Below are 10,358 nucleotides of genomic sequence, written 5' to 3'. Positions count from 1 at the left end.
GCAAATTCCGGGAAAAGAAAAGCAGAGCTAAAGATAACCGATTTAAACCGTATCTCTTATTCCAAGTTATTCCAAGTCGGATAAAATTCAAGAAAGTGCCATATGCTCCATCTCAAATCGAGTAAACCGATTTGGTACTGAAATATTATTTTCTACTAAAACCGTCCATAACCTAAAAACACCAAAACCTCAAGCTCAAGGTGGTGGAAATATTTTTTATTCAGGTCCATAGAGTTTAGCTTAAGGGACAAAAGAAACGAGCACACACATAGCACGACACAAACTTAACGACATCATCTTATTTTAGATCAAACACTAAGTCTTTCCTTTATTCCATGATCACATTTTTATTATTATGGTTTTGTGATCTCGAACATTATCGCTCTCCTCATTCCAGTTCCTTCAGAAAATCTTTGTTGTCCACCAAAACCTGTCATTTTAACAACCAAACCTTTTTAAACAAAACCCGACACTGAATCTGAATTCCAAGGTTCCAACACTAGAAACGGAATCTGCGATACCAAATGATTAAATCTGTATCGATTACTAACCGTTTTCCAGCCATCTGGATCAAGGAATGAGACAATCTTGGTGCCGAGTCCAGGAAGAGGTCCGGGTTCTCTAGTGATCTTTCCTCCTAGCTCTTGGTTGACTATCTTAATAACTTCACCGCTTTTGTACACATCATCTGTGCCTATTGCAATCTGTTTGTTACATTTAACCATTTAATTATCAGAGGAATGAACACAAACTGGCTTAAAGCCAACAGAAAGCAACTGAGACATGTCTAATCCCAGACCTGTGCATATGCATTGCCCTTTGTGTACTCAGTCACGCCGTAGTTATAGGTCAGCTCCAAAACTATCGACTCATATTCTTCAGCATATCCCATCATGCCTATGGTGTACTGTTTCATCCAACAACAAATAAAAAAACTTTTCAAGGCCCAGCGTAGCTCGGAAAGCTAAATTATATGTCTACATTGCATCACTGATTACTTCACCTTGTACTCAGGCCTCTCAATCTTTCTCAAGAGTCTCATCCCCAGGGCCTGCGAAGGAATTAGAAATGAAGTAAACACTAGTAATGAATATTTAAACATTACCACAGCCATTTCACTGCATTACCTTTTCATAGAATTTGATGGCACGGTCGAGATCACCGACACGAAGCATGACTTGGCAGAAAGGTTCAGGAGTTGGACCTCTCTGGATGAGCTCAAAAGTGTAGCCATCAGGGTCCTTCACAAACGCAATGACACTGCCTCCACCTTTGACCGGACCAGGTTCCCTACTGACATTTCCACCCTTGGCACGGACGGTCTCAACCAGTTTGGAAACCTAAAAAAAAGGGCCATTTATCTCTTCGTTCAAGATCACACGCATATTTTGATTCTTGATATTTAAAACTCAAAGTAGGACGACTTACATCTTGAGTTGAAATGGCAAAATGCCCAAATCCAGTTCCAATATCATATGAGCTAACACCATAGTCTGTGAAACAAAAATGTTTTGATTCATAAAACACATTAAAACCAAGTAGTTCACTTTTTAACAGGCGTATAACAGGAGAGGGAGAGTGAAGAGTGCATTACTATATGTGAGCTCCACAACAAAGTTAGATGTTTCAGGTCCGAAACCGAGAAAAGCATTAGAATACTTCTCCTCAGGGACATCTCTTTTCCTCAACAGCTTCATACCAAAGCACTCAGTGTAAAACCTGGTGAGAAATATAGAATATCTCAAAATGTATATAAACACTCATGTTACAGAAAAAAACTGAATACGGTATTTACTGAAAGAGAAAAGAAAGACATACGCAATGGTGCGATCAAGATCACCAACGCGGTAAACAACATGGAGAAAACGACGGTTGTCCTTCTTAGGCCATTCCAACAAGTCAGAAGCCTCAGCCATATTTCTAAAAACAAAATTTGATTCAGCTGCTATCATTGAAACAAAATGTACATTACAAATCGAGAGAAAACATTGACACAGCCTCAACATGGAGGCGGAAGCAATCTCATTCATTTCCCCTATAAACTTGCTCTCTCCTGATAAATTTAACGAAAACCATCAACTCTAAATCTTATAAAACATCACTAATCTCAACTCCATATTCATTTTTAACCCAAAAAGGTCTCAAATTTAGATACCCAAAATCATGATGCACCAAATACAATGAATCTTATATAACCAATTGAAATGGGGCAAGCAATAACATCGACTGAACATGAATCGTAAAACGATCAACAAAAACGAACAATCAGATTCCGAAATCAGATCCGAGGAAAACCGGATCACTAGACCGAAATTCCACAATTGAATCGAAGAAACAGATTTTAAATCACAAAAAATAGAGAGCGATTCGAAGACATAATTCATCGCAACGTAAGAAATAGATCATATCTGCAACACTAAACTCACCTGGGAAGAAGAAGAAGAAGATGTACGGAACGAAAAAGCTAAACCACTCTCGAGTAGGTGACTAATTTACTCTGTGTTGGCACAATCGTCGTCACTTAAATAAGAGTTTATAGTAATTTGCCGACATGGTCTCTCCTACTGCCTGTGATGTAGTGAGATCATCACAGACGTGTTACAACCGATGGATGACTGTATTATTGCGGAAAGATGGTGAGCGACTGTTAGGGATAAAATCTAACAGCCGCGTCATGGGACGACACGTGGCGGCGCGAAACAGGTGTTTACAAACATGCTTTTGTTGTAAAATCTGTGTATGTTTTACAGCATAGAGGAGGAATCTTATTCAAGTAGAATCGTGTTTCATGTGATCTCGGCAAGGCCACGCAAAATTATGAAATTAGAACTTAGAAGGCCAATTTTTTTTTTATTTTTTTTTTAGGATAGATATGAAATTATGAACTTGTCTGTAAGAGAGAACGAAGCCCATCAGTCATTGAAATGGTATCTCGGCCCATTTAGACTATTTTTTTTTTGGTGTTTTGTAATTTGTACTCCTGGGCCCTGGCTTGCAATTGCAGACATCTTTTTTTTTTTTTTTTTTTTTTTGGGCAAAAGCAATTGCAGACATCTAAAACAGAATTTATATATTATTAGAAATTAATACTGAAATTTGGTCGATGTCTTATTCACGAATCACGACACATCGTAAGCTTTATAGTTCATTTTGGTTTTGAAATGGAATCATTTTGTTCATTGTTCTTTTTTGTACTATCATCAAAAGAAGGCTTTTTATGCATTAATTTTTTTAAAGTAAAATGAAAAAATTCGCATCACATTTGATTTTTTGAAGCCATGCATAGTATACCGAAACTGCATTATAAAAGCGATACACCTCTTAACAATGAGGTAACGGATTGTAAAATTCTAAATCAAACCCTTTGTGTATTTTCTATATAACTGTAGATTTAATAATTGCTATAAACAGACAAGAAAGTGTCACGGTTCATTGTTTTTTTTTTTTTTTTTACGTTCGTCAGTCACTTTCATTGTTGTTTAGTTTTTCGTAATGAAAATCTGTGTATTTTATTTATATAAAGGAGATAATTATATATGATATATATATATATATATATTTGCCAATCTCCTGAAACAATTTATTTATCTCCTTTATATAAATAAAATATATCAGAAAGATGGCAAATATATATATATATATATATATATCATATATAATTCAGTGTGATTTCATGATTCAAAGAATGTTTGTTCTTTGACTTATGTAATTTACTCTTAACACATACATGCAGATAAAAGGAAAGAATCTGATATAAGATGTTTTAACTTTTAAACTCCCCAGAAAGCTTTCTTCTTTTTCAGAGTTTTTGTTTCTTTGTTTGTTTAATCTATTCTCTTACGTGTTTTTTTTTTTTAATTTACTCTCTTACGTGTTACATATGGATCTCTATGTTAGTATGTTTGTTGGGTCGCTGTGTTTTTTTTTTGTTCTCTCTCTTTTTCCTTGCTCTACTAGAAGTCTATAACTTTACAGAAGAGACAATATGTAAAAGTGATACAAAAGGAGAAAATGTATTCATTTTGTCTACATATTTTATTTGTTAGTTCCCTTTATATATTTTAGTCGGTGCAAAATGATTTAGGCTAACAATATTACTGGTTTCGTTTTCTTGAAATATCTATTTTTATTATATTGTTTGAGATGAGAAAATGTGTTATCAACAAATAAATAAAATGGGCCATTGTCTCCAGTGCCGGTCCGAGCATTTGTGAGGTCCTACACGAAAAATAAAATAATGTCCAATATATTTATAAGTTTTAGGGCTAAATTTTTTTTTTGGACCTATTTTTAGTAAATTATACAAAAATAATGATATTTTGAATATTATTACATTCAAATTTAATTGTTTGGGCCCTATTTTATTTATTTTTTTCGAAAAAACTTTAGTTTTTACTAAATACTTTTATTTTATGGGTCTTTTTACCAAAAAAAAAAAAAAAAAAAACCTTTAAAAAAAAAAAAAATTGTGGTGCCCCAAGCCACCGCTTGGATGGCCTGTCCTGCGGGCCGGCCCTGATTGTCTCTTAGCTAATCAACGAAAGCATGGGTTGTATATTCTCTCTTTTCCTCAACTTGTAATTCAAATGTTTTTGATAGATATATTTCACTGACCTAAATATAATAAACACATAGCGAAACCACCTACATTACATATAATATTAAAATTCCATTAAAGGGCATTGTTATCTTCTTTCAATCGTCCACTTTTATCACATGTGGTCAACATCAACATTCCAAGCCAATATTAAAACCAGATATAGTAATAATCACAAATACTTTTTTTTTTAGTTTAGAGGTACTAGTGTAGACAAAGTGACAAACTATTATCTTAGAAAGAATCTTTTTGTGTACAAACAATAGACAAACAATTCAACTTTTATTTAATTTGTGTTTTTTTTACAAAATTTATGGGGTGAAAAAATAAATAAATTCAAATGGACCAAATCTATTAAAGATTACAGAGTGATGTCTAGCTGGTGCTTTATCAGAATTCAAGGGCATTACAGTAATTTTCACATTTGGTCTGAAAAAAACAGTTTCTGTGGGGAGGAGGAGCAAGCAGAGTCGGTTCACGTGGAAGCACAGAGACATAAATCTTTCAGCCTAAAACCCCAAAAATGTCTAATCTCTCTTCTTCTTCTCCGTTTCTCTTTAGGTTATCTCAACCATACAGCAATAAATCCATCGGAAGAGGAGGAAGATAATGCAAGAATCTCTAGCTGACTCTGAATCTGAAGGGGAAGTGTTGCATAATAAGTTCAAGCTCCTCTTCAATGGCTTTCACTAGCATGGTTTCCACCGTTCCTGTTCTCTTCTTCTTCTTCACTCTTCTTTTGGTTTCTGGTAAGTTTACCTATAAAAAAACTCATTTTTTCAGTTCAAATTCCCCCCAATTGACGAATTTTAAGTAAAAAATGTTTCTTTTTTTGTCCATTTGAGTTAACACTTGGCTAAATTACATATTTTGTTTGGAATCCAAATCTAGACAAAACCCATTTACTTTATTTCCCAGTTTCTAGTTAGAAATCATTGCCAAGTTTCGATTTTTAACTAACTTCTATCTGCAGCGAATTCGTCGTCTTTATCTCACGATATTAAGGTTCAGGAACAAGACAAAGATCCATTTGTTGGTTTCAACATCGGCACAGATGTCTCTAATCTACTCTCGCCGACAGAATTAGTCAAATTTCTCCAAACTCAGAAAGTAAATCACGTCAGATTATACGATGCTGATCCAGAATTACTCAAAGCATTGGCTAAAACCAAGATACGAGTCATAATCAGTGTACCAAACAATCAGCTTCTCGCAATTGGATCTTCCAACAGTACCGCTGCGTCATGGATTGGTCGAAATGTTGTTGCTTATTACCCTGAAACTTTAATCACAGCCATTTCTGTTGGAGATGAGGTTTTAACAACTGTGCCTTCTTCAGCTCCTTTGCTTTTACCTGCAATTGAGTCTTTATACAATGCTCTTGTTGCTTCCAATCTCCACACTCAAATCAAAGTCTCTACGCCTCACGCAGCTTCGATTATGCTCGATACGTTCCCGCCTTCTCAAGCTTACTTTAACCAGACTTGGCATTCGATTATGGTTCCGTTGCTTCAGTTCTTGTCGAAAACGGGTTCTCCTTTGATGATGAATCTGTATCCTTACTATGTTTATATGCAGAACAAAGGCGTGGTTCCGCTCGATAACTGTTTGTTCGAGCCATTGACACCGTCTAAAGAAATGGTTGATCCCAATACTTTGTTGCATTACACTAATGTGCTTGATGCTATGGTTGATGCTGCTTATGTCTCGATGAAAAACTTGAATGTGTCTGATGTGGTTGTGCTTGTGACCGAGAGCGGTTGGCCTTCAAAAGGTGATTCGAAAGAGCCATATGCTACTATCGACAATGCTGATACATATAACTCGAATTTGATCAAGCATGTATTCGATAGAACTGGTACTCCTCTACATCCTGAGATGACTTCAAGTGTCTACATTTATGAGCTGTTTAACGAGGATCTCAGGGCTTCTCCAGTTAGTGAAGCTAGCTGGGGGTTATTCTACGCGAACTCTACACCGGTTTATTTGCTTCATGTATCTGGAAGCGGAACATTCTTAGCGAACGATACAACAAACCAGACGTACTGCATTGCTATGGATGGTGTGGATGCGAAGACGCTTCAGGCTGCATTGGATTGGGCTTGTGGACCTGGGAGATCTAATTGTAGTGAGATTCAACCTGGGGAGAGTTGTTATCAGCCGAATAATGTGAAGGGACATGCTTCGTTTGCTTTTAATAGTTATTACCAGAAGGAAGGAAGAGCTTCTGGTTCATGTGACTTCAAAGGTGTGGCAATGATCACTACTACTGACCCAAGTAAGCTCTTCTTTTCTTCTTCTTCTTTTTCTTTCTTTTTCGTATTACGGTTTACAATTTGAGTATCTATAGCGAAAGACTTGTGACAACCAAGAAACGCCATCTGAGTTTCTTAGAGTTTAGATTCTAAGTTGGGAGAGTCTATAGGAGCTGTCTTGTGCCAAAACAAAGTTCTTAGTGATTTATATGCTAAAACTTGGGGGACTTTGAAATATTTCCATTCTCGGTTTGGTTCCTATTCGATGTAAGCGTATGATATGTCCTAGATCAGTAATTAACAAAACTATGCAGCCATATACATAGAAGCTAGTTTCTCAAAGGAAGGTTCTCTTGTTCATGAATCTCGAAATATGGTTGTTATGCATCACGATATCGAATCTTGAATCACCTTCGGTAAAAGCGTGTTTGTTATTGGGAAACCGAAGGTATCTATATTGATCATGGGTGGTCTTAGAAAATGTCTTTACCTTGCTTGTACCTTGTTATTCATATTCAACTCTTTTCTTTCCATGTTAATTACTTCGGGTTACAAGCAGGCTATATAACAAGAAAAGATTTGTCAAGATCATATACTTGTTGTTTAAATGGTCCCAAGTTCTTAAAAGTTCAAAATTTTGAGTTAACTGGATACATAGTTTCTAAATCAGGAGATGCTTATGTTTCAGGTCATGGAAGCTGCATTTTCCCGGGAAGGTATTGCATTAACTCCCTTCTGGAAACTCTTTATCTATATTTTTAGACGAGATAAAGTCTTCTTTCTTTTAATTCGTACTCTTACTTCATTTTGTGCAGCAAGAAGGTCGGAAATAGGACACAGACAGTGGTGAATTCAACTGAAGTTGCCGCGGGTGAAGCTACCTCAATGAGTCTCTCAAGAGGCTTCTGTGTCAGTATTATGATTCTTGTAACATCTTCTATATTGTTGTTATCCTTTTGGTGATTTTTCATTTTTCCACGGTGAGTTACAAGTCTTAACTCTGAAGCCCATCCATGACTGGAAACGGAGTCGAACTCCGGTGTCATACTACCAACGAGGTCACAGTGGCAACACCACTGGCCTATGAAGGTTTAGGTCTTAAACATTTTATTGTGTTATAATTTTGTAATTTGTTTTTGTAATGTTTTGACTATTTTAGTCTCTTATATTCTTGTTATGGCAATAAAATTTTGTAGAAAATCTGTCTTCTAAATGTTCAACATCTGATTCTGTCTGAGATGGGTTTAATTCGGTTAGTTTTTGTTTGATACGGTTCACCTTTCAAATTTACTTTTGAAACTGAAAACCATTTGTGGAAACGGCGTCGTTTAATGCGTAGCCGTTAAATGGAAACCTAAGCGTCAAAAAGTCAAAATCGATAAAGAAAATTAGGGTAAATGTCAACAATCCGATTTCTCAGAATTCTCACAATTCGAGCAATGTCGTCATCGTCTTCCTCGTCCTCTTGGTCATGCAACAAATGTACTTTCCTCAATTCTGCGTCTCAGAAACTCAATTGCATGATCTGCTTGGCTCCTGTATCTCTCCCTTCTTCGTCTCCTTCTCCTTCTCTCTCAATTTCCACGAACGATGAAGCTAAATGGGCGTGCAAGGCCTGTACTTTTTTGAACACGTACAAGAACTCAATCTGTGACGTCTGTGGGACGCGATTGCCAACGTCTTCTCTCTTGGGCTTTGACGATTTGACTGATTCGGGTCTCGAGAGTAACAACGCTGATTCCTCCGTCGGGTCTGTTTTCTTTCCTCTGCGGCGGTGTAGCAAGCGTAAAGCTATGGATGATGACGTCGTCGAGGTCGAAGGTGCTTCTGTTGTTTGCTCTGAATCGCAAGGTGTGATGAAGAAGAACAAAGAGATTGAAACGAAAGGTCGGTTCTTTTGTACTCCCTAGGGTTTTAGGTCTTTGTGAATTTTGGTATTCTCATTGTGGCTCATACCTTAAATATCAGTTTAAAAGACGAGACTTGTTAATGTGTGATTTCTGTGTGATGTGTGTTTCATCTAAACATGGCTTGATATTGGTTTTTGATTGCTGCTAAATTGTGTGAGGTTTTGGTTTTTCTACGCGTTGAGCTTTATATAATCGGTAATGGTTGATTTCTAGTGTTCATTGATGCAGAAGACGGTACTTTTTTTTGTCACTGTTTAATTTTTTGTAGGGGTAGCTTCTGATTCAGGAACACCTTTAACTTGCTTGAAGATCTTGAGCTACAATGTTTGGTTTCGTGAAGACCTTGAGTTGAATCTAAGGATGAGAGCGATTGGTCACCTTATTCAGCTTCATTCTCCTCATCTCATATGTTTTCAGGTCATCGTTTACATTTGCCATAGAGTTATTTCTATCTGCAAAATGTAGAATTTGCTCAGATTTCTGACAAACGGTTTTTGTGTGGACTTGTAGGAAGTCACTCCTGAGATATATGATATTTTCCGCAAGTCGAATTGGTGGAAAGCGTATTCTTGTTCTGTCTCAGTTGATGTGGCAGTTTCAAGAGGCTACTACTGCATGCTGGTAAAGATTGTGGACGCTTGTCTTAGGCTCTTACCTTCTAAATTTGGATAATATATGTGATTCTTGTAACTGACCCTTATGGGTAATTTGCAGTTAAGCAAGTTGGGGGTGAAATCTTTCAGCAGCAAAAGCTTTGGGAACTCGATAATGGGAAGAGAACTATCTATCGCAGAAGTTGAAGTTCCAGGGGGAAAGCCACTTGTGTTTGCAACTAGCCATCTGGAGAGTCCCTGTCCAGGTCCTCCAAAATGGGACCAAATGTTTAGTCGAGAACGCGTTGAACAAGCCAAAGAAGCAATCGAGATTCTCAGACCTAATACCAATGTGATATTCGGGGGAGACATGAACTGGGATGACAAGCTAGATGGGAAATTTCCTTTGGCAGACAAGTGGGTTGATGTTTGGGAGGTTATGAAACCAGGCGATTTGGGGTTTACATATGACACAAAAGCAAACCCAATGTTGTCCGGCAACCGAGCATTGCAGAAACGGTTAGACCGGATTTTGTGTCGTCTGGATGATTACAAGCTTGGCGGAATCGAGATAGTTGGGAAAGAGGCGATTCCTGGTTTATCATATGAGAAAGAGAAGAAAGTGAGGGGTGAGATCAAGAAGTTAGAGCTCCCGGTGTTGCCTAGTGATCATTTTGGTCTGCTTTTAACCCTTTCGCTGAAATGAGGTCAAAACTATTCAGAGCTCGAAGTTCCGTCTTCCTTAGTGGAACTTTTGGGACTAGGTTAAAACTGTATGAAACACCAAAGATGATGCGTAGGGTTTCTCTGTTTCGAACTGATGATAAACAGTTCTTGGTTTTAGGTTTTTTGTTTTTTTGGTTTGGATAGTCCTTATTTCCTGATTCGAACTGAAAGATCAGTCTTATTGGTCAACAATGCCCCACCTTTTGTAATGAAGATTATGAAACTAATCACAAATTAAGATGATCTTTCAGAACCAGAGAGATTTTGATATCAGAGG

At 37.0% G+C, this 10,358-nt stretch overlaps 3 protein-coding genes across 5 annotated transcripts; 2 read left to right on the top strand and 1 right to left on the bottom strand.

Moving 5' to 3' along the window:
* Positions 1-117: 117 nt before the first annotated feature.
* On the bottom strand, positions 118-2,736 carry LOC9328721 (putative lactoylglutathione lyase). Of its 3 annotated transcripts, none has more exons than XM_021013277.1 (9): positions 2,427-2,736; positions 1,819-1,920; positions 1,595-1,719; positions 1,429-1,493; positions 1,128-1,340; positions 1,004-1,051; positions 800-907; positions 552-704; positions 118-430 (listed from the first exon to the last, which is right to left on the bottom strand). In XM_021013277.1, exons 2-9 carry the CDS (start codon positions 1,914-1,916, stop codon positions 389-391), a joined length of 852 nt encoding a protein of 283 aa, XP_020868936.1. In that variant the 5' UTR covers positions 1,917-1,920; positions 2,427-2,736; the 3' UTR covers positions 118-388. The 3 variants fall into 3 exon arrangements, with proteins under 3 accessions (XP_020868936.1, XP_020868937.1, XP_002889897.2); XM_021013278.1 differs by having other exon boundaries at positions 1,819-1,942; positions 2,427-2,507; XM_002889851.2 differs by lacking the exon at positions 2,427-2,736 and having other exon boundaries at positions 1,819-2,045.
* Positions 2,737-5,008: 2,272 nt separating this feature from the next.
* On the top strand, positions 5,009-8,086 carry LOC9328720 (glucan endo-1,3-beta-glucosidase 1). Its single transcript, XM_021013658.1, has 4 exons — positions 5,009-5,346; positions 5,571-6,875; positions 7,541-7,568; positions 7,668-8,086. The coding sequence occupies exons 1-4, from the start codon at positions 5,277-5,279 to the stop codon at positions 7,813-7,815; spliced, it is 1,551 nt and encodes a 516-aa protein (XP_020869317.1). The 5' UTR covers positions 5,009-5,276; the 3' UTR covers positions 7,816-8,086.
* A 142-nt stretch (positions 8,087-8,228) lies between these two features.
* On the top strand, positions 8,229-10,337 carry LOC9325961 (tyrosyl-DNA phosphodiesterase 2). The gene is made up of 4 exons (XM_002892611.2): positions 8,229-8,739; positions 9,031-9,179; positions 9,273-9,383; positions 9,477-10,337. Exons 1-4 carry the CDS (start codon positions 8,250-8,252, stop codon positions 10,059-10,061), a joined length of 1,335 nt encoding a protein of 444 aa, XP_002892657.1. The 5' UTR covers positions 8,229-8,249; the 3' UTR covers positions 10,062-10,337.
* Positions 10,338-10,358: the final 21 nt, after the last annotated feature.

Source organism: Arabidopsis lyrata, assembly GCF_000004255.2.
Source record: "Arabidopsis lyrata subsp. lyrata unplaced genomic scaffold ARALYscaffold_1, whole genome shotgun sequence".
NCBI classification, from domain to species: domain Eukaryota; kingdom Viridiplantae; phylum Streptophyta; class Magnoliopsida; order Brassicales; family Brassicaceae; genus Arabidopsis; species Arabidopsis lyrata.
Note: the sequence above shows the minus strand (reverse complement) of the source record. Positions and strands in the feature narration are given on the sequence as shown.